The sequence below is a fragment of the Chelonia mydas genome, chromosome 1, assembly GCF_015237465.2.
Source record: "Chelonia mydas isolate rCheMyd1 chromosome 1, rCheMyd1.pri.v2, whole genome shotgun sequence".
NCBI lineage: Eukaryota > Metazoa > Chordata > Testudines > Cheloniidae > Chelonia > Chelonia mydas.
Window position 1 is genome coordinate 135,266,146 of NC_057849.1, and position 24,919 is coordinate 135,291,064.

The window sequence follows — 24,919 nt, forward strand, 5'->3', positions numbered from 1 at the left end:
GCAAAAATTTGTGTTTTGATAAGAGATCTTTCCTTCCTTATAGCTTCTTGTTATGTTTTACTCTATGGTAACCTCGTTACAATCCTTATCCTCTGCTTATATCAATCTATGGCCATGCAAATTACTCTGATATAAAAATCAACATTATATCTTCGTTACTCTTACATCTTCATTATAGTGCTGAGTTCCCATTTAAACAATAAATATGCTGAATATGGACAGCAGACATCTCTTCATGTCACAACACATGAAAAAGATACATAGCCTTTCATCTAACCAAGGCAAAAAAGGGGTATTAAGAAAACACACAGAAGAAACAAATCAGTACTTACAACAGGGTATTTTGTGTTAGGGTCAAATTCTGTAGAATTTGCATCTGGAACACAAAAAATTCAGAATAACCACCATACATTTTCATCGTCCTAGATCATCATCTTTGTTGGCTTGTAGGACTATATTGTGCCCTTAGGCACAGCCTTGTAAAGGTGTGTGTGTAAGGTACAACACCCCAGCAGCAGCATCAGGAAGCACAATGCCTCCGGGTAAGTCGAAATGTCAAGAAGGGGGTGTGATTCCCAACTCAAGGAAACATATCTGTGCTAGCTCTGATTGAGCTAGCACACTAAGAATAGTGTAGCTGCACCACCATGAGCAGTGGGACAGGGTAGTGTCTGCCCCAGTGTCGCAGAGAGGTATGTAGTCAGTGTGGCTAGCCCCTCTTCCTGCTCATGCTTTTGCAACTACACTCTGTTTTCAGTGTGCCAGTGAGATCAGAGCTAGAGTGGGTACGTCTTCACGAGCTGGGAATTACACCTCTAGCTTGAAGTGCAGACATACTCACAGAGACTCACCAAAGTCACACTTCCTCCCCTACTACCGACTTGTTCCTGAGGGCAACAATTTACTGCTGGCCTAACCCAGCACTAAATTACTACCCACCCTGCACTTATTTGGCTACTCTGCTCAATAAGTAGTGGGGTGGAACCAACGTTCCTCCCATTCCCCACCACTACCTACCCACTTGCTTGAGGGACAGACTATAGAGGTGAGCTGCCCAGTGTATTCCTATGCTCCTGAAACCAAGATCTGAGTAGCCTGCACAGGGGTAGAAAGAGAGTTCTTACTCCCTTTCATAGGCATATAATCCAATTCACAATCTAGCTCTTCGAATTTTTTCACATTGATCTAAACACATAATACTATGATCTGAATAATATAAAGTTCATATAAAGAATAAGCTTTCTTCTAAGTGAACCAAATCCATACTAGGATACTGAACTCACCTTTCCAGTTTAAACAGTTTCTTGCAAACTCCACCACTGCCAGCTGCATCCCCAAGCAAACTCCTGCAAAGAAGAGAAGAGAACCGAGTTTCACACAATAGAAAGTAGAATTTGCAAAGTAGCCTCAAGTCAGCTATCAGAATACCCCCAGTTTTGATTTCTGGCTACCCAGTTTGTATGTACAAACCCATACATTCTGGAAATCTTGAAGACTGGTTGACTAATTGTGGGCAAGAAACGTAAAGGTCACTCTAGACTATTCAGAATAACAACGTCCTTAGAGTCCAACTAAATAATCTTTTTTCATTTTAAATGTTATGTGCCTAGTAGGGATAGGCTACAGCTGAAAGTTTGGGTATGTTCAGATCCAAAATTTTGGCTGGGCCCATCCCTAGTATCTAGTCAAAGAATTCACCGTGCATCTTAGATTGTAAGCAACTCAAAGCAAGGACCACATCTTCTTAAGTATCTGCATAGCACCTGGCCAAGATCCTAATTGGACACTACTATAATAGAAATGTGTAATTAAAAGTAGTAAGCAATACAGAAATGATCAGACATAACAAACATGTTGAAAGGGATATTTTCTTCAGATATATTGAGATAAAATTATAATGTTGCTGATTTGTTATTCTTAAAAAGACTGATACTCCAAATCAAATGTAAAATCTATGAAGTAACTAAAGTGATTCTAAGGTCTTTGAGGCAGGGACTGTCTTTTTGTTCTGTGTTTATACAGCACCTAGCACAATGGGGTCCTGGTCCATGACTGGGGCTCTTATGTGATATCACAAAACAAAAACAAATAATAGAGTCAGCATCCCTCACGTAGAACTTGAATGCTGACTCGAGTCAGAAACCACTTACATTTTAATAGGTTTCAGAGTAGCAGCCGTGTTAGTCTGTATCCACAAAAAGAAAAGGAGTACTTGTGGCATCTTAGAGATTAACCAATTTATTTGAGCATAAGCTTTCGTGAGCTACAGCTCACTTCATCAGATGCATGCAGTGGAAAATACAGTGGGGAGATTTATATACACAGAGAACATGAAACAATGGGTGTTACCATACGCACTGTAACAAGAGTGATCAGGTAAGGTGAGCTATTACCAGCAGGAGAGCGGGGACCCTTTTCTAGTGATAATCAAGGTGGGCCATTTCCAGCAGTTGACAAGAATGTCTGAGGAACAGTGGGGGGGGGGGGGGGGGGGGGGAAGGGAAGGGGGGAATAAACATGGGGAAATAGTTTTACTTTGTGTAATGACACATCCACTCCCAGTCTTTATTCAAGCCCAAGTTAATTGTGTCCAGTTTGCAAATTAATTCCAATTCAGCAGTCTCTCATTGGAGTCTGTTTTTGAAGTCTTTTTGTTCTAATATTGCGACCTTTAGGTCTGAAATCGAGTGACCAGAGAGATTGAAGTGTTCTCCGACTGGTTTATGAATGTTATAATTCTTGACGTCTGATTTGTGTCCGTTTATTCTTTTACATAGAAACTATCTAGTTTGACCAATGTACATGGCAGAGGGGCATTGCTGGCACATGATGGCATATATCACATTGGTAGATGTGCAGGTGAACGAGCCTCTGATAGTGTGGCTGATGTGATTAGGCCCTATGATGGTGTCCCCGAATAGATATGTGGACACAGTTGTCAACGGGCTTTGTTGCAAGGATAGGTTCCGGGGTTAGTGGTTCTGTTTTCTTTTTACATTTTAATGAGGCCCACGCAGCTTTGCCAGGTAGATTTTAGGTCCTATTTTAACAACTACTTTAGTTTTATAAAAAATTAACCACCTTTCTCTACATATCTTCAACACTCAGTGATATTTCGTTAGTTGAAAGATCTTACCTAGAAAAGGTTTTTTCTTTTTTCTTGCCCAAGAGATTGCTTGGAGTTTGCCTTCTGTTCCCCTAAATCCAAACCCGCCTGGGACCAAAATGCCACTGTAATAAAATCCATACATAAAATGATTGGGATGTAAAATAAGGATAAAAAAAGAAAGTCTCCGTGTGTCACTTAAATGATAGACTTGCCAGGTTAAAATTAAATAAACGTGGTGTTAAGGGACACCACATTTTGTATACTTCAAGATGCCAATTCTCTGTGATCTTTAATGAGAAATACACCTCATCAACATGAAAAATCCACTGGATTTATTTCAAGTTTTGGAACATCTGCATCAGTGTTCTAGCCAAATTCAAATAAAGTAACTACATCCTCTCCAGTGAAATTCCTATTTCCTTAACAAGCTACAGAATTCTTCTTCACTTCTTGACACTACACTGTTGGATGGTACTTCTGGTGCCTTGACAATAACTACTGAGTAATACTGAATAGATGCCTTATGGTAGTGGATGAAGTAAAATGTTCCCTTTAATTATACAGGGTGAACTGCTGGTCCCAGTGCCATCCATCGCAAAACTTCTATTGATTTCAGTGGGGCCACTCACAGTTTAATAATTTTGCCAAGTAGATTGATACTTATAAAAACAGCCTTACAAAAATGTCATGAACATTTAGTAGCCCAGGCACAACATTGACTTATTCACTTTTTACTATGATGTTTGATGACAAAAATAACTACTGATCCTTTAGTCACATCAGAAAGGGTAGAATTTTTGAAAATGCCCAACTCTTCAAATGTACCTAGGCACTCAGGCACTTTTAAAAATCCCACCCAAAGAGGCCAGAACAGGGGCTGAATTCTGGCCCAATATTTTTTAACGTGTTATTTCCTTCGGTATAACTCATTCTTGTCACAAACTATCATGAAGCTATTTCTTCCTGTCAGCAACCAAACCAAATTCCTAAACAAGTCTACTTCGTATAGTGAATGGTTCAAAATCTTTTGAGTAATATATGATTTGCCATTTGAGATGCACGTTAGAATTAGTGTGATATTTTTACATAAAAATCAAAAATCTTTTCCATGATAGCTTTTACATTGCAAAGTACTGAGTTAAGGAGAAGAAAGATAAGATGGTATTGGATATTGAAATTATATGAGACACTGGAAAAATCAGTTAGGAAAAAATGTACATTAAACAAAACAACAAATCATTAAACTCTTCTACTTTGTATATAGAATACTTGACGGCACTTACTCTGCTTTGCATAATTTTTGCCACGCCTGGTGGTATTTCACTGGGTTCTCAACTTCTGTAGAATGCTCAAGCTCTATTGAATCTATATACTAAGAAAAATATAGGACAAAACAGTATTTCATTCCACCAAAAAAGCATTATAATGTTATACTGTAAAACAAACATTTATAACATAAAAAAAGCCTACAGGACTTTTCAATGATTCCCACAATAAATCTGCACATAAAAAATACTAGCTAAAGATCCAATCCTGCAAGGACCTCTGCAGTGGTGGTGGAACTAGAGGTGCTGCCAACCCCCCTGGCTTGAATTAGTAACAACAAACACCAAGTACATGGTTTCCATCATCAGCACCCCCTCTATAAAAATTGTTCCAGAACCCCTGGACCTCTGTTTAGGTGCAGAGGTCAGCCCATAAGGAATTCTTTGTAGGGTTGCGTCTATTGTTATGGTGTGTGTAGTTTTCTAACTGTAAGTCTTTCTTCTATATACTTTCCTCCCTCTGAATTAGTTCAAGATGGCAACTATTCCGGATTGAGTCACACAGTGTTCTCTCTCAGAGATTCTGGATCAGATCCTCAGCTGATGTAAATGAGTGTGGCTCCACCGAAGTCGAAAGAGAAAAGAAGGATAGCGGGGCAGTCATGGCATTGGACTGGGACTCAAAAGATCTTGGTTCAGTTCCTGGCTCTGCCACAGACTTCTTCTGTGACCTTGGGCAAGTCACCTAAACTGGGTCTCAATTCCCGCTCTATAAAAAATTCTATTTTAAATTCTTCAGGGCAAAGATTGTACATTCTGTATGTATATATAGTGCCTAGCACCATGGGGTCCCAATTTCAATTATTTATACAAATAATAATAAATAATACACCAATTTACACCATCTGACGATCTGGTCCATACTGTTTGTTTGTTCTTTGGCATTTTCTTTAATCTAAAATAAAAATCATCCACTCTTTTTACGCGTTTTCCCTTTATCTATGAAAAACATACCACTGGTGAATGACAAGATTGTTTGAGGTTTGTTTGATTGGTAGCTTTAAGGTGTGAGAATTACCTTCTATCCAACATTTTCTTCTTTCCCAAAAGATACAATAGCGAATATAACTGCATATTTTTATTATGTACAAATAGCATGCTTTATTGTTTTACATGATTGAAAAGAGAAGCTAGCTAATGGTACATTTAAAATTAGTTCTGCTTTCACTGTCAAACACACCTAGTCAGCACATTTATAACTATTTAAACATTACAGGTTTCATCACTCAAATATGCAAATAATGTGTTATGAATTCGGTATCACTATGTTACATTAAAGAACTGCTTCAGAACACAGGATTAGACAGAGGAGCTGCTGGCAAAAAGGCTGGAACTCAGGTGTTTCGCAATAGCTCTGAAAGTGGAACTGGCTCTGGGGAAGCTTTGTCACTGATTTTGGCCTACCTCGTGCAACCTAAGTGCATGCTTTGGCCTACCTACGTGCATGCTTAACTTTATACATGCAAGTAGCACCACTGAATCCCTGTAAGCCTCCTTGTGCATGTAAAGTTAAACATGTTTGGAAGGATTGGGGTCTTAGTCATCTTTGTTCAAGGTGAACAGGGCTTGTTTAAATAATAGATAATACCATTCACCCCTATTCAGGAAGCCAGTACAAGACTTAGAGCACCAATTAAACCATCAAAATAGGAATTAAGTGGGACTTAAATGGTGTGTAGGCCTTGCACTGGCTCTTTACATGGGGGGGGAGGAATTTCTCTCAATGCAAATGAAATAGGATTCAAATCTCAGTGTCTCAACTGGGAGAGAATTTATTTATACAGACTCACTCGAGTCTCAGCTTTTACCTATCATTGAGAAGACAGTGCTTTCACAGTTCGTAATGGGCTCTAACATTATTTGCCCCACCATTTTCAGGGTCTTTTGGCAGAAGGGACAGTGTCCACAGCAACCGAACAGCAAATGCACACAAAGAGTCTGAAGAACTTTCCAGGAAGAAAAACAACTTGGGCAGCAAAGCTGTATCTGGCATGATGATGACAACACTTAAATAATGATAAATGAATCTTGCATTGTTCCAGCAAAACTTTGGAACCAAAGTGTAGAGCAAGCTGTGCAGTCTGGAATTTCTTATCTCTATGGTGTCTATCAGAATGTTCTCTCTCACTAAGGCTGCTTGCTCAGCCTCTCCCAAACTAATTTGAAGAGCGGGATAGCGGGGAGGTGTCTTAAGGCAACTGCTGTCCGATAAGACCAAGCCATGGGAGCCTCCACTATTGGGGTGGTAGTGCTCCACTCAATAAAATGAGAAAATAAAGGCAGAGCATATCAATGAATGTACCTCAATCCTAATGCCATATAGCATTCCTTGTCAATTTACATCTCTTCCCAGATGAAGGGTCTATATGGTGCAATTGCTCTGATGCCCCCGACTGTATAATTAACATATTCGTATTTCAAGCAGGGGTTCCAAAACCACAGCAAGACTTAGACTGGCAGCCAAGGAACAGCACTGATGGGCAAATAACAAACAGATGTAGATCTAAGGCAAATTACAGTGCCCCACTTATAATTTTGACCAAGAGTAGTTACTGACTTCTTGTACTAAAAGAGCTGGTTTGATTATGCCTGGTATCCTACAAAAACACTGTGTGGGAGCTAGAGCAGTTAAAGTCAGGAGTTCACGGTTCTGTTCCTGGTTCTAACAGGTGGTATATGGCCTGTACTTTGCCTGGCTGGGCATAATTTAAAAAAAAAAAGTTTTCTTATTTCTGACAGATCTGCTGATCACCTTCTCTTTGAAGAGACTACATCATAATCCCTACTTTTATTGTACTCAAATAGGTGCCAGGAAGTTGAATTCATCAGCATAGCCTAGTGGACAGAGCACTGGACTAGAGCTCAGAAGACACAGGTTCCATTCCTGAGTCTACTATTAGTCTGCTGGGTGACCTAGGGTGATTTCACCTCTCTGTGCCTCAGTTTCCCTGTCTGTAAAATGGGGATGATGATACTCACATTCTTTGTCAAGCACTTTGAGATCTACTGATGAAAAGAACTGGGCATTATTATTATCAGTATTTAAGAGTGGTGTCCTGCCTGTTGTGAGGAGAAAGGCGAACGATGTTCTGGGAAGGAGGAGATGTGCCTTATAGTAATAGACTTAAGGAGCTCAATTTATTTACCTTAACAAGGAGAAGATTAAGAACATAAGAACAGCCATACTGGGTCAGACCAAAGGTCCACCTAGCCCAATAACCTGTCTTCTGACAATGGCCAATGCCAGGTGCCCCAGAGGGAATGAACCAGATAATTATCAAGTGATCCATCCCCTGTCGCCCATTCCCAGTTTCTGGCAAACAGAGGCTAGGGACACCATCCCTGCCCATCCTGAATAATAGCCTATGATGGACCATTCCTCCATGAATTTATTCAGTTCTTTTTTGAACCATGTTATACTTTTAGCCTTCACAACATCCTCTGACAAAGAGTTCCACAGGTTGACTGTGTGCTGTGTGAAGAAATACTTCCTTTTGTTTGTTTAAACCTGCTGCCGATTAATTTCTTTTGGTGACCCCTAGTTCTTGTGTTATGAGAAGGAGTAAATAACACTTCCTTATTTACTTTCTCCGCACCAATCATGATTTTATAGACCTCTGTCATACCCCGGAGCTGCCTCTTTTCCAAGCTGAAAAATCCCAGTCTCTCCTCATATAGAAGCTGTTCCATACCCCTAACCATTTTTGTTGCCCTTTTCTGTACGTTTTCCAATTCCAATATATCTCTTTCAAGATGGAATGACCACATCTGCACGCAGTATTCAAGTTGTGGGCATACCATGGACAAGATTATAATAAAATCCAATGACTGGAATCTGAAGCTAGACAAATTCAGACAGGAAATAAGGTGCAAATTTTTAATAGGAGGGTAATTAACCATTGAAATAATTTGCCAAGGGTTGTGATGTATTCTCCATCACAGGCAATTTTTAAATCAAGATTGGATGTTTTTCTAAGAGATGCTCTCATTTAAACAGGAACTAATTCAGGGAAGTCCTAGGGCCTGTTTTATAGGGGAGGACAAACTAGATGACCACAGTGGCCCCTTCTGGGCTTAGAATCTATGGAACTTGGTGAGAGGGGAATTCTTCCTGAAAACAGTGGAGGGATCTACCTGAAATGGGAAACGGGATGCGGAATGCAGACTTACTTTAAGAGGTGGAGGTTGTTATATCGTGACATCTACTATTGTTATTTACTATTGGAAAGATGCTCTAATATCATGGTGATGATATCACATCAGAAAACAGATAGATGAGATTAGATAAGATCTAGCATCACTGTTATCATCCTGCTTTACCCCAAATGTTTAGCTCTGCTCTTCAATTTGCTCCTGACAGACATGTCACTTATCAGGCTTCCAACAAACTGCAAACTTCCAAGAAAATCAACTTGTGTCATTTAAATGGGGAGTGCAAAAAATGTTTACCTGTTTGGGATGCTGTTTCGTAATTCTGCAGCTCAAAAACAGCTGTGTTCTCAAATGAGCATTGGCATGTGGTCATAACAAAGATTAGGTCCCTATAAATATGCTTTCTTTTTTAATTAGAGGGGTGAATTTAATATCTGTAAATTGGGTACTGCAGACGCACAAGCCGTTTTTTCCCCAAAATTTGGTTTGTTGAAGAAAAAATTCACCTGTGTTGAAAAAAAAAGGATTATACATCTGCAGGAGTTAATATATAGATATTAAATTCTAAAAACAAATTGTCTAGGGACAATAACAATATAGGCAAGTTCTAGCTATCCAGCTATGTATTTCTATTTGCCCCATAAATGTAGTAGATGAGCATCTCTCTCAGACACAATAAATACAAATAAAAATGTAAGCAGGGTCTGAATGAGCTCTCCCCTGGCATCTAGTGATGAGCTGGGGGGAAAGACTGCAGAAATAGACCATGTTTTTATAGCTACACCTACTCCGCCTTGGTGTGCCACATGATGGGACTGCTTTGCCAAAACAATCACTTTTGGCTGGTGTTGGGTTACAAATCACGTTAGTATTGAGTGCAGGGATAATGAAATGTTGCTGTCCTTATTGTACGAGTAAAGGGCAGCAGAACTGTGCTTAGCCTGCCCTGATTGAGGGCTCACCCTAAACTGAACCTCACTCACTAAGCAGGATATAGGGGTGCCAAATCCCAGTGAAGGAGAGAAAGGATTTGGACTCTGCTTAAAGAGTTCTGGAAACCATTTGATCTTCCCTCCTCCAGTGCTTAAGGACAGAACTAATTAGATTCAATTGAGAGTCATTACTCACTGTTAAGCAGGTCTAGGGGCTAGGCCTTAGACCTGGTATAGGGACAGTGCAAAGGCTGAAGAGCTGGGTTAAGAGGTGGAACCTCATCACATGGGATGGCAGAAGTAGGAGTGAGTGTCCAATAGTGGCAGCATGTGACCAATGGCAGCAAGAGAAAAGCAGCAGAGGCAGCGGCAAAGAGCCAGTTGCAGAGGTGCACAGCGACCACATAGATATTGCTTGACGGTCCACCCCCTTTCTGGAGTGGGAGGTGAACCCCTCTGAACTCTGGGTCTTCGCTGACCAAGGACAGCCAACTGTGAGTGGGGTGCAGCGGAGGAAGAGGGGAGTGATGTGTTAAAGGGACATTCATTTGTCAGACTTTCCCACTACAAGGTGGGAAACTGAAGCAGAATGTACTGTGGGGTCAGGGTCCATTATGGTCACATGCTTTTGAATGTGGTTGTGAAGTTTTCCCAAACTAATGGTTGGTTCCCTTTCCCTTTAAATAAAAGTATCTTTTGTTATATACAGACTAAGACTATGTCTACACTAGCACTTACTGCAGTATAACTTCTGTCGCTCAGGAGTGTGTAAAAGGCCTCTGATTTTACACTTTCTATTTACCAAGCTATAAAAGATGGTCATTAATAAATGAGTAAGTATTCAATACATTTAAGTTAAAACATTATTTCAGTGTTATAATTTCAATGTGGAGCAGTTAATATATGGTAGTTGATGAGTAAACTCAAAACTCTTGCTTTCACCATTATACATCTGAGGCTAGACTATGGCTCTATTCGGGACAGTACTTATGCACGTGCTTAACTTTAAGAAGAATATTTGGCCTGCTCCAGGGACCAGTGAGGAGTGATGGAGACATGCCTATACCTCATCCTCTCTCCACCTCCTCTGGAAGAGCTTACGCTCCTGACAGCACTAGATAGAGAACAGGGACTGTGGTTCAAGAGGGAGAGAAATGCTCTTTGCACCCTTCCAGCCACACAAGAATCAGGTGCAATCTAGCCCAGGATTGCTTGTTATGATCAATTTATCTGAAGTCACTTAGAGACCATGTACTACAGCAGCGTGTCATTTCCGATACTGTATTTTTCTCTGCAAATTCAGATTCTTAGTGTTTTGCTAAATCACAGGCTGTTAAAATTTCATCTGTATTCATAAATTAATATTAACATATTCCTCCACACCACTTTAGCAACTTTTGGCTTGGGATCTCCTGAGGTGAAACCTGGCAACAGAAGCAGAAAGTTTCACTATAAAAATAGTTGATATCACACTTTTAAGATTACCGCAACTTTCCAGTTTAAGTAAGAACAAGTTAGTTTCTGAAATGTTCCTTAAATTGACCACTGCCTTTGAAGTATGTAAAAAAATAAAATAAAAGGGCCAAATTCTGATAAACTCACACCGAGTAGCACCTTGCTCCATGTCTAATCCTACTGATATAAATGGAGTTACTCATGGAGTAAGGTGTTACTCATTGTGAGTAAGGGTATCAGAATCTTGCCCTAAATGTTAAACAGAAATTCAAGTTCTATTTATCATAGAATTATAGAAATGTAGGGCTGGGAGGGACCTCAAAGGTCATCTAGTCCAGCCACCCACACTGGGATTTAAAGTCCTGACAAATTTGACACTGGTCTCTCACGTGAGATTCTCCCAAACACTTCAGACAACTGAAGTGCGGGTCACTCATGGGCACAGGATTGCCACAGGAGGCACAAGGTTTGAAGCCCGGAGACCATGGCGCACCCAGCCCCGTGGGTGAAGAGAGCCCCTCGACAATAAGGAGAGGGGGTTCTATCTACCTAACACTATTTACAATATATGCACTATAACTATACTTAAGACTAACGAACTATAAAACAGAGTAAGAACCACGGAGAAGACCATCTTTCCGAAGCAAGAGGAGTTGTTCCAGCAACCATCACAGGTGGTAAGAAGGAACCGAGAGGGTGTGGGGCACTCCTTATACGAGCACATTAAGTGCACGGTTCCAGGGGGTGCTAGAGCCAGCCACTGAGGGAAATATCTCCAGCAACAGTGCACATGGGGCACACACACCTAACATGGAATGGACATGAGCAAACACTCAAAGAACAACCAATCCTCTCCCTCTTTAAAACAACTCTTAACATATTTGAAGCCTGTTATAAGGTCCCACATCAGTCTTCTTTTCTCAAGACTACATGTGCGGAGTTTTTTAACCTTTCCTCATAGGTCAGGTTTTCTAAAACCTTTAATCATTTTTGTTGATCTCCTCTGGACTCTTTCCAATATGTCTACATCCTTCTTAAAGTGTGATGCCCAGAAATGGATGTACTACTCCAGCTGAGGCCTCACCAGTAGAGCAGGACAATTACCATCCGTGCCTTATATATGAAATTCCTGTCAGTATTAGCCTTTTTTGCAGTTACATAACATTGTTGGCTCATGTTCAATTTGTGATCCACTATAAGCCCCAGATCCTTTTCAGCAGTAGTTATCCCCATTTTTTATTTGTGCATTTGATTTTTCCTTTCTAAAATGTAGTACTTTGCATTTGTCTTTATTGAATTTCATTTTGCTGGTTTCAGGCTAATTCTCCAATTTGCCAAGGTCATTTTTATTTTTTTTCAAAGAGTATAATGTTTTTCCACTTTTGAGCTCCGTTCTGCAAATGCTTACTGCAAAGGGTAATGCTTGATGCTGCATGTAGTCTTATTAAAATCAACAAGTACTTCCTTTGGTAGAAAGCAGTTGCAGATTAATGTCCTTTGTTTGTAAAGCAAATCCAAGTAGGGGCCATTATTGCAGTGCCCCTTTCAGATACATTTAGTGTAAAATAAAATAAAAACAAAATCTCTCATACTTCTTAAAAAACCATACCCAGTCATTTTGTGTACACCTGTATATGTAAGTCCTAATTAAGATACACTTTAATATTACATTTGCCTAAGTGATGGAAGCTATCCATTACATGTTAAAGTATTCCTGAAACTGAAAGAGATTGATCCTCACCATTAAATTCAGTTTGTGATTAATTGCCAAAGCTGAATGTTCCAAGGCCTTGAAAACAGATGCGTAGCAGTCACTTAGTTTCGTATACTTGCCAACCAGAGCTATGGAGCATATCTTCAGCAACCTTTCATATCTGACAAAAGCAAGGTTTCTAATTATTATGCTCATATTATGCATTCTAACTAAGGCTGTTGATTAATCGCAGTTAACTCATGTGATTAACTCAAAAAAATTAATTGTCGTGGTTAATTGCAGTTTTTATCACACTGTGAAACAATACAATAACAATTGAAATTTATTATATATTTTGAATGTTTTTCTACATTTTCATATCTTACTCCTGGGGGAATTATGCACCACTGCACTTGCGCAGAATTTATGTCCCCAGCAGATTTCTTTGTTTCCCTGCAGAAAAATGACTTTCTGATGGGGAAGCAAAGGGAAACCACAAAAGCCGTCATGCGACCCTTCCCAGCAGTATGTTTTGAGTGACCAAAGCAGCTGGCAGAGAGGTAAATCACTATGGGGTGGGGGCGGGACTGGGGAAGATGTGGCTGGTGGCTCCTACCTTGCGCCGGGCTCAGCTACTAGTCCTGGCTGGGCTGGGGAGGACGGGACTTCCTCTTTCCCTGCATGGCATTCGGGGCTGGGTCAGACCCACTCCCAGATTTCTCCCTCGGCTATAGGAAGCTCTGCAAACTCGCCCCCACACACACACCCGCACTTCCTGCACCTATCAGTCCTCAGCTGCAGGGGAAGGGATCATTGTACAGGGAGCTTCTCCCCAATCCATACAACCCCCATGCATCCAGACATCCCCATACCCAGACGCTCCTGCTGAGCCTCACCCCCTCTGCACCCAGAACCCTCCTGACAAGCCCCACTCCCCCTGCACCTGGCCCACCACAATGAGCAACCCACACCCAGATCCCCATCTACCAAGCCCCAACCAGCTGCACCTGGATCCCAACCCCACTGAGCCCCCCACACCCAGACCCCCCTACTGAGCTCTATCCCCACCCACACTCAAACCCCCCATGCTGAGCCCCAACCACCTTCACCAGGACCCCCCTGCAGAGTCCCAGTACCATTGAACCCAGAACCCCCCAACAAGCCCCTGTGCATCCAGATCCCCCCGCACCCCAATCCCCCACTGAGCCACCTGCACCCAGATTGCCCCACATAGAATTTGTCAACCCACACCTGGATTCTCCCCACACTAAGCTCCTCCACACTTGGATCTGCCTTGCTGAGCCTGCCTGCCCACACCTGGTGCACCTGGCACAGAGGGGCAGGGCTCTGGGGTGTCTCTGGGGCAGGCCCGATCCTTGCACTGTGTCAAGGTTGGGTGCAGCCTCACCACTGAGTTCATTTTCCGGGAGGGGGGAGCTGCACAGTGATCTCCCACCTCTGTGCAGCCAGTGGCCTGTGCTCCCCAATGCCATGCTGGAGCCTCCACATTTATTTAACAAATAAAATTTGCAGAATTTTAAAATATTGTGCGCAGAATTTTAACTTTTTTTGATGCAGAATGCCCTCAGGAGTAATATATATTGTATTCTATGTTGTAATTGAAATCAAAGCATATATTATTTTTTATTACAAATATTGCACTGTAAAAATGATAAAAGAAATAGTATTTTTCAATTCACCTCAAAGTAGTGCAATCTCTTTGTCAGGAAAGTGAAACTTAAAAATGTAGATTTTTTTTTGTTACATAAAAACAAAAACACTCAAAAACAAAACAATATAAAATTTTAAAACCTACAAGTCCACTCAGTCCTACTTCCTGTTCAGCCAACCGCTAAGACAAGCAAGTTTGTTTACATTTATGGGAGATAATGCTGCCCTATTCTTATTTACAATGTGACCAGAAAGTGAGAACAAGCATTTGCAAGGCACTTTTGTAGCCAGCATTGCAAGGTACTTACGTGCCAAATATGCTAAACATTCGTATGCCTCTTCATGCTTCAGCCACCATTCCAGAAGACATGCTTCCATGCTGAAGACGCTCATTAAAAAAATAAGGTGTTAATTATATTTGTGGCTAAACTCCTTGGGGGAGAATTGTATGTCTCTGGCTTGTGTTTTATCCGCATTCTGCCATGTATTTCATGTTACAGCAGTCTCAGATGATGACCCAGCAAATGTTGTTCAGTTTAAGAACACTTTCACTGCAGATTAGACAAAACACAAAGAAGGCACCAATGTGAGATTTCTAAAGATAGCTACAGCACTCAACCGAAGGTTTAAGAATCTGAAGTGCCTTCCAAAATTTGAGAGGGATGGGGTGTGGAGCATGCTGTCAGAAGCCTTCAAAGAGCAACACTCCAATGCAGAAACTACAGAACCTGAACCACCAAAAAAGAAAATCAACCTTCTGCTGGTGGCATCTGACTCAGATAATGAAAATGAACATGCGTTGGTCCGCACTGCTTTGGATCATTATTGAACAGAACCCATCATCAGCATGGATGCATGTCCCCTGGAATGGTGGTTGAAGCATGAAGGGACATATGAATCTTTAGCGCATCTGGCGTATAAATATCTTGCAACGCCGGCTACAACAATACCATGAGAACGCCTTTTCTCACTTTCAGGTGACATTGTAAACAAGAAGCAGGTAGCATTATCTCCTGCAAATTTAAACAAACTTGTTTGTCTGAGCGATTGGCTGAACAAGAACTAGGACTGAGTGGACTTGCAGGACATGCAAAGTTTAACATTGTTTTATTTTTTAATGCAGGGTTTTTTTACATGATTCTACATTTGTAAGTTCAACTTTCATGATAAAGAGATTGCTCTATAGTACTTGTATTAGGTGAATCGAAAAATACTATTTCTTTTGTTGTTTTACAGTGCAAATACTTGTAATCAAAAATAAATATAAAGTGAGCACTGTATATTTTGTATTCTGTGTTATAATTGAAATCAATATATTTGAAAATGTAGAAAGCATCCAAAATATTTAAATAAATGGTATTCTATTATTGTTTAACAGTGCGATTAATCACAATTAATTTTTTGAATCATGCAATTAATCATGATTAATTTTTTAATTGTTTGACAGCCCTAATTCTAACAAATGTTTCTTTTCTAAAAATAAGATCATAAAATACCCCATTTTAAAAAAACATAAAAATTTTTAAACATAGAAGGCCATAGCCTCAGCAGGCATAAGTCAGCATTGCTACACTGACTACAGTGGAACTATATCACTTTATGCCAATTCAGGACCTGACCCAGCGTCTTATATTCATAATGATTTAAAAACTTTGAGAAAACGTAATAAGAGTTACAATACCTGCCTGCCATTTTCTTCCATTTGAAAAGAAGATCACTTGGTTGGTCATCAATAGGTAGGTTTAATCTCTGTTTAAAATATTTAATAATGCCTTGTTCTTCCAACAGGATTGGCACTCGGTAAGTGGAAGAAACATCATGGATAAATATCACCTAGTAAATAAATTGCGATTATAAACAAAAATTGGTCTTCTAAATACTTGCATACGAAACAGAAAAGCTAAGGAGATTCATACCTACAGAACAAATGTAATTCAATACATATACTTTGCCCATATACTAAAATTAGATAAAGCAACATAATCAATGTTTAATGTCCCTCTCAATCACTTATCTGTAAAGAAAAGCTATTTAAAGTATAAAGATGAGGATTCCCTCAACGTTTCCCTTCTTTACCCCACCAGAGTAGTGGACAAGCTATGTATTATTATTATTATTATTTGTATTACCATAACACCTAGGAGACCTAGTCATGGACCAGGACTGTGCTAGGCGCTGAAGAAAATGCTTCACTGTGACAAAGGCCTCAGTCCTATCAACATACATGCAAGTAACGTCATTGAGGTCAATGTTGCTACCCACGTGTGTTTGCAGAATCTGGATGCATAGTGTGTGTTCCAGATGTAAACATATCTAGTGTGTTTTAAAATATTAATACTAAGATCTGTTTATATGTGAGGCCCCACAAAAAGTCACAGAGATCAAGTTGGTTTTCCTTTTTAACAAATAAACAAACAAACAAACAAACATACATCGCAGTATATTTATTGCCTGAAGAAAGAACATGAATGGAGCCTGCTTCCTATTTGCAAAGAAAAGCTCTCTACTGGGGCTTAAAGAGTTAATGGTGTTTTCAATAATGGAGGGTTTTCTTAACCACACTATATTATGCAGTCAAATGGTAGACGTTCCAATTCAAAAATATATTTATAAATGTACCCTCAATATAAAGTGTGACCAAATTGTCAATAATTAAGCTCACTATATTTAGCCTGCAGGAAATTGTGGAATCTAAAGTCCTGAGTATGAATCTATATGCCCTCTCTTGATGTCATGTATGGAGATCTGCTTGATAAGGAATGGCTAGTTACCCCCACAGTAACTGCAGTTCTTCAAGATGTTGTAGTCAGTGTAGATCCCACTGTAGGTGGGCATGTGTCTCATGCATGGAATAGCGGAGTTTTTTGACTAACTGTGTTATTAGGGCTGCGCCTGCACTCTGTTCTCTCTAGTGCACCCATTCAAGGACCCAAAGGTTGGGGTAACTGCAACCCTCCCTCAGTTCCCTCACAATTCAAAGCTCGTGTTAGCCAGGGACTCCAAAAAGAAGGGATGGAGGGCAGGTCGTGGCATCCACATTGATGACATCTCAAAGAACTACTGTTACTGTAAGGTTTCAGAGTATCAGCCGTGTTAGTTTGTATTCACAAAAAGAACAGGAGTACTTGTGGCACCTTAGAGACTAACAAATTTATTTGAGCATAAGCTTTCGTGAGCTACAGCTCACTTCATCGGACGCATAGAATGGAACATATAGTAAGATATAGATAGATATAGATATATACACATACACACACACAAATACATGCAGATAAGTTAGAAGTTACCATACAAACTGTGAGAGGCAAATTAGTTAAGATGAGCTATTATCAGCAGGAGAAAAAAAACTTTTGTGATAATCACTACAAAAGTTTTTTTTCTCCTGCTGATAATAGCTCATCTTAACTAATTAGCCTCTCACAGTTTGTACGGTAACTTCCAACTTATCTGTATATGTATATATATATACACATACACATATCTATACATACACATATCTTACTATATGTTCCATTCTATGCATCCGATGAAGTGAGCTGTAGCTCACGAAAGCTTATGCTCTAATAAATTTGTTAGTCTCTAAGGTGCCACAGTACTCCTGTTCTTGTTACTGTAAGGTAAATAACCATTCTTTCTCCTGTGACTATGTGTCAGCGTGGATCCTGCTGTAGGTGACTGGCAAGCGGTAACCTCTCTGGATGATAGGAGTGAGAAGTTCCAGCTGCATCAGTCAAACAGCAATTGAAGCACTCCTTTCCAAAAGTTGGGATCTGGCTGCCATGTCAAGGATATAATATTTAAACAAAAGTCAGTGGGTTGCTGCAGGCTGCAAGATCTCAAAGACTGAAACATTCCTGAAACAGGCACTGGACACTTGCTGCCTTTGCCCCAGTGAAGTGTGTCTTGAAGTTTGGAGGGAGAGACTCATCAGCCATCTGATAGCAGGCGGAAAATGCACTTTGTGATCCACTTACAGTCTCTGTGACAAGATGGTTTGGCCTTTTGATGGACCAGAAATATCCACAAAGAAGTTTGGATTCAGCCTGAAAGGCTTGGTCCTGTTAAGATCACTGAGCAAAGCTCTGGATACATCCTAGTATACAGCTTCTTTTATCCCAGAGTCAAATGCAGCTTTGAGAAGAAGACTGGTAGGGTGATTGACTGGTTCAGGTGAAATTCTAAGACTCCTTTAGGGATGAACCTGGGGTGTGATTTCAACACCACTTTATCGCTATGGAAGGATGTGAAAGGCAGCCCAGCTATGACGGCTTAGAACTCACTGATCCTCTGTGCTGAGGGATGGCCACCAGAGACATCATCTTGACGGTGGGTGGTATAATGAGCAATCCCACAGTAGTTTAAAAGGAGGCTCCATGAGTTTTTAGGCGAATAATGCTGAGGTCCCACATAGTCGTCGGTGTCTAACCAGAGTTTAAGTATAAAGGAGGCCCTGGAGGAATTTCAATACCGTCAGATGAAAGAAGTTAGAGTATGACTGTACTAGATTATGGCAGACCAATATTGCTGCAAGGTAAATCCTGAGAATGTAAAATGCTTGTCCTGCATGCTTCAGGAGCAACATGTAGTTGAGGATCTTCAGTGCCAGGTCCTCTAATGGGTCCCTATTGTTTTGGGCTTCCCACACAGAAAATCTTTTCCATTTCGGGACACAGGTCTTCCTGGTGGAAAGTTTCTAGCTCTGTCTGAGAATTTCTTGAATCTGTAGGGAGCAGTCTCTGCAAGTAGTGCTCAATCAGCCGACCACCAAGCTATCAGGTGCTATGACTTGTGAGTCTGGGTGCAGTATCTGACCTTTGCTCTAAGATATGTGTGGGCAGGTTAGGAGCTGGCTAAGAGGCCACCTCGGACATCTACAATAGATCTGACACCAGAACTGTCTCATCCAGTAAGAGGCTATCGGGATGATCGCAGCCTTGTCACATCTAATCGTGGATATTCCCCTGGGAATCAGAAGAATCGGCAGAAAGGCATATAGAGGTCCTCAAGGCCATTGAAGAATCAAGGTGTCTAGTAATGAGCCTTGGCTGACCCCCACCCCTCTAGAGAAGAAGTCTGGGCCATGGGTGGTAAGAAGGAACTGAGGGAGGGTTGTGGCCATTCTGGCCCTTATGCTCTCATTCAGGAGCATGAGGCAGCACTGGGTGCATGCATGGCTCCGACCAACACTGCTATTCAAACAAACTCCAGTCTCATATGCATCAAGTGCATGGGCACCTACAATGGGAGCCACACTGACACACTCAGAGAAGAACTGTAGTGTCTACACGAGCCACGTATGAATCTATTATGCTTGTTAACATGTAAAAGCTTTAATACTCCAGAAATATTGGATAGTATTTGCATGTTTATTTTGGGGTACTGAAGAGCCATTGACAATTTAGTCACTGCTAATGGTGATGTTATAAAAAGTTTACAGAGGATTAATAACTGATGTAAATGTTATATGCACATTAAAGACATAAATAGGATGCTATACATGGTTATAGATGCATCAGTAAAAGCTGTTATAGGTTATTATAAACCATGGTTTCAAGCAACCTTCTGAAGTATTGTTCTAACAATTTATAACAACTGATTAAACATGTATTCAAACTCTAATTCTTAACCCTTTATAAACAATCTGTAATTGGATCCTTTGTAGTAAGCATGACAAAATTATTAAAGGCTATTTGACACACCAAAATTAACATGTAAACAATAACCAATACTTTTGAGTAGTTTATATTTTATATATTGATTATTTTATATTTCATCATATAATTGCTTGCAATTTAAAAATCAGTGGATTATTGAAACAAGTATTTCCTGGAGATTAAAAACAGAAATATATTCAGATATTTAAGGTGTATAAAACTAGAAAAATCATAATTGTATAGTTTGAGAAAAAGAAAGATGATGGCCAATGAAGTCTGAAAGTACAAACCTGTTCAGGTTCCACATGGCAAAACATGGAAATCTTTTCCTTCACAGCCATTTCTATAGGCTTTGTACTTCTGCAGACTATCTGTCAAAATACATCATAAATAAGAGGCGTGGAAAAATAAGATAGGAAAAGACTCTAAGTAAATGGAAGCTCCTCATCATTAAATATGGAAAAGATTGACTTCTCAAGAAACAACAGCCTGGACAAATAATTTTTTTCTGTTAGTTCTACAATATATCATAACACACATAAATACCATTTAACAAGAGATAGCTACATCAGATCTCCACCAACATATCCATACCTTTATTCACCTACTTTCCTGTTTTCTACTTTTTATATTTCCATTGCTTCCTCTGCTTGCAACGCTACCTCTCTATCATCCTCCTCAATTCCCCCCTTCTTCCTGACCCTACTCTTTCTTCTTTCGTGATTACTAGTTTACTCTTCAGGTATCATTTGAGTAACATACAAAATAGCAAAGAATAAGGAGAGTCAAAAGTGTGATACATTATCACCAAGTTTGTTGTGTTTTTGTCAGTTATCCTTTGTTTATTTACATGACTTTCTTTATCCTTCCAGTACCTTAACAGTACATTTTGGTTTGTTTGTAATTCACCTGACTGCTGCCCAGTGGACCTGGGAGCTGCTCTGTGTCCCTGAAAGAGAAGATCGATAGACCAAAGAGAGGAGTTTCTTTTCTTTTCTAACTTTCCAATTCCCTTTTTCTGATGTATTTATATCTGTGAATCCTTTGTGCTGAAAGCAGGACATTTGGGAATTTGTGGAAATATTTGCAATTTTTACCAACAAGGAATTTTTTTCCCAGGACAGATGTTAAGTGATTAATTTCTCAATTATTATTTATGTTACCATAGCATGTAGGAGCCTTAGTCCCCATGATGTCAGGCACTGTACAAACACAGAATGCCTTTCCCCCCTATTTATGATTTGTTTGTGTGCAAGTGCTGATTATATTTTTAAAAAGCCTTTTTGTTCAGTAAACTTGCTCTTACTCCTTGATCACTTTGCTAAGTAAAATACATGCTAACTGAATTTTATTTTGCCTACCCTTAAAACAGGTACTCCAGTATGGAAAAATGTAATGCAAAGCATAAAGAAAGAACTAGTGCAAGTTCTAATCGTTAAAGAAGAATTATGTAAGTAATTTTTAAATTCCCTTTACCTAAATGTGGATGAATATTCAGTTACACTTAAAAATTGACTTCTGTCTTGGAGAAAGGCTTTATCAGCCATGACAATGTGTGTTCAAGATATTACAGAGAAGTCTACAATTCTTAACACACAGCTTCCAAGAGGGTGACACCAGGAGGTAAGAGTTGTCTGCATGATGCGGTAAAATTATTGCTAATGGAGTCATAAAATTAAATGCATCAGCAATAGCAGGAAATAAAAAACTGCTGGTTTATATTTCCCAAAGCAATAAAATACAGGTTCACAGTAGGAATTATATAATTCAAGGAGGCAGCATTGGCAACCAGACAAGATATAATTTTTCAAGATGTCATGAGAGAGTCCCTTGGATGTATAGAGATTGTGCTCTATTTTCAAAGCTCTTTAGCTTAGAAGAAGACTACTCCACTCTGTTTTAGTGGTCAACAGCTACAGATAGTAGGAACATTATTGTTCTTATGCCTGAATTCAGGATATGGGAAAGTGACTACATTAATCTGTTCTCCTTTCATTCCACACTCAAAAATTAACAGTTTTTAGAAGTCTAATTTTCACAATAAGGCACAGGCAATTACTTTAACTATCTCCAGAAATCAGGTGCCCATTTTGTGTCGGAAGTTAATTGCATACAACAGAGTTTGAAATTTAGGCCCTAAATCCTGAAATACTGGGTATGAGTGAAAACTTTGCATCAAAAAACAGTTAAAGTTACTAAGTCACAACAGGTTTCAGAGTAGCAGCCGTGTTAGTCTGTATCCGCAAAAAGAAAAGGAGGACTTGTGGCACCTCAGAGACTAAATTTGTTAGTCTCTAAGGTGCCACGAGTCCTCCTTTTCTTTTTAAGTCACAACAGTGTGGTTACCTATCATGTCCTTTACCAAACTGATGACGTTGCAGTTACGATTAAGGGATTTTGATAACTGTATTCTAATGGATGTTAAGACAGCCTAGAATGAAAATATAGGCACTGTTTTTTTAAACAGTGAAAACTGAAATAAAACAAAGAAATGAGAAGCTAAGATAATAAATCTTACCTAACCTACATATAACTGTAGACATTATCATTATCAGATGACAGAAAATGCATCACAATGAAACAACCTTAATGCCAATCTATGGATTGTTTGACTTTACGTATTTTTTATTAGCTTGATTTCAGTAGCTAAATATTTTCTTTAAATAGATATTTTTAAATGGGAAATATTGGTTAATATATTTATCCATTAACAGTAAAAAAAAACTGGTACAGTGCCTATAATTGTTTTTTCCTTGATAGTAATATGTACGTAGTTTAATAGGAAAATTATGTAATGTTATTAATGTATGATAAAATTAAGTAGGTAGTCTTGCATTACAGGCTTATTGATATGGATCATTGAAGTGTACATATAGAATTGTTTCCTTTTCATAACTGCATCATACTGTTTATTTTTCGAGTTTCCTAATGACAGAATAGTATTTATTTTGAGTAAGCATTAGGGTTGTTGGGTGATAATTAAATAGTTCTTTTATTCTTGATAACACTAATGTGTTTGTTTATTATACATAGAGGTGAATTCACTGTGACTTAACAGTCTCAACTGTTGTTTTTAAAGATTACTTTTAAGTTTTGGAATTTGCCAGTGTGTGTTTTCTTTGGGGTTGGTTTGTATTTGCTTGTTTGTTTGGGGTTTTTTTTGCATCTTACATTTCTTCCTTTGTATCAGAAAATAAACGGACAGGATTTGAATATTCTTTAACAAACAGTATTCCGTCTTACCACATTTAAACCATTCAGGTGATTTATGAGATATAATTTTAAAATTTGTTATAGTTAGTATGGACAACTGATTCTGGAACATTCCCCCCACACATACAAATATTAACATTTTTATAATGAACCACAAAAACATATTTAGTTTAATGAGTTATAAAAAAGATATTCATTTATTTTATGATCTCTGCTGGATAGGAGGCTTCCAATTTGTAGAAATTAAGGTAATCGGAAAGTCCATTTTTATTTATTGGATTTTAGAAAAGAAAATTGGCAAAGTTTAACAAGTCTGCCACAAGTACAATGTAGATAGCCCAAACGCTCCATGGGAGTTCTGTCTGGGAAAGGAACGAAGGGCCAGGCTTTCAAAGTGCTGGCAGATTGATTAATTTTGCAGTGTTCATTACTGAGATTATTGATTTACCTGTGAAAGGAACAAAATTCAATAACTTTGTTCTACCAAATTACACTTAATTGGTATTCCAAACACGAGGATGTATTTTATAACTGAAACAGTAGCATTTATCCAGAATAACATATGAACTAAACAGTTCTCTCTCTTGGAAAGGTTCAGGAAAGAGAAAATTTACCAAAAAAAAGGCAGAACACAATCTTTACTTGTGTATGTTGTCATTGTATAATAACATAATTATACCAAACAGCAGAGTTATGTATCTCACTAGGGGCTTGATACTGTAAGATACTACACACCCCTATGAAGTGCTAAGCAGCTTCAACTCCCAACAGAGTCAGTGGGAGCAGGAGGGAGCTCAGGACATTAAGGGAATGCCCAACACCTTGCAGAGCTGAGCCCTTAGAACTTTATTATGGTTTTGCCCAGAGCCCCAAGCAAAGGGCTGCTACTAGAGCAGACCAGGAAGCAGATTCTGGCTCAGATCATCGCAATCTGTCTCCCCTCTGCTCCGAAGACAAAGTTCCCCATGACAAGCTTCTACACAGTCCAGCATATTTTATTCGGAGAACAAGCATATCTTTGCTAGGTAGTGTGCTGGCCTCTCCTGCATGAGGAAGGACACAGTGGCTCTTTGGAGCCTGCTTTCTGCCCCCCCCCCCCCCCCCCCCCCCCCGTGATACAGGCCAGGTTGAGGAAATAATGCGACACCTTTGCACATCATTCACACATTTTATAATTAAATTGTTGGTCTGAACATCAACATTTTAATTGGACACACATTTTCAAACGATGGATTATTTTTCTGAATTCATTAGTAAAACTGATGATACAGCCTCACATCCCAAGAATTCCTCTCAGAATAGATCCAACCTTAACCCTAGATTTTTAAAGCCACGTATGGAGATTTGGCTATAAGACTCTTTAAGGGGAAGTGCACAGCTAGGGACATTTTAGGGATTAAAGTGTATTGACATTCAGTACATTTTTGTAGTTTAATTTCTTTGGTTTTTTAGTACACTGGTATGGTCCAAGTTGCTTTCTTCCCCTCCCTCATAAGGGCTTGTCTACACTTGAAATACTACAGCGGCATAGCTGCACGACTGCAGCTGCGCTGCAATAGCACTTCAATTTAGACACTACCTCTGACAATGGGAAGGATTCTCTCATTGGCATAGCTAATCCACCTCCCCTATAGGTGGTAGCTAGGTCAACAGAAGAATTCTTCCATTGACATAGCACTGCCTATACTAGGGGTTAGGTCAGCGAACTACACCGC

At 39.5% G+C, this 24,919-nt stretch overlaps 1 protein-coding gene across 12 annotated transcripts in view; it reads right to left on the reverse strand.

Annotated features, from left to right (window-relative positions):
- Positions 1-24,919, reverse strand: part of CTPS2 (CTP synthase 2) — a 138,176-nt gene that overhangs the window by 88,078 nt on the left and 25,179 nt on the right. For all 12 annotated transcript variants that reach the window (XM_043537876.1, XM_037900964.2, XM_037900959.2 and 9 more), the window contains 7 exons: positions 20,282-20,362; positions 16,019-16,170; positions 12,715-12,847; positions 4,393-4,481; positions 3,137-3,231; positions 1,284-1,346; positions 333-376 (listed from right to left, as the gene is read on the reverse strand). In XM_043537876.1, the coding sequence (XP_043393811.1) occupies positions 333-376; positions 1,284-1,346; positions 3,137-3,231; positions 4,393-4,481; positions 12,715-12,847; positions 16,019-16,170; positions 20,282-20,362 (657 nt within the window). The remainder of the gene's footprint in view (positions 1-332; positions 377-1,283; positions 1,347-3,136; positions 3,232-4,392; positions 4,482-12,714; positions 12,848-16,018; positions 16,171-20,281; positions 20,363-24,919) is intronic.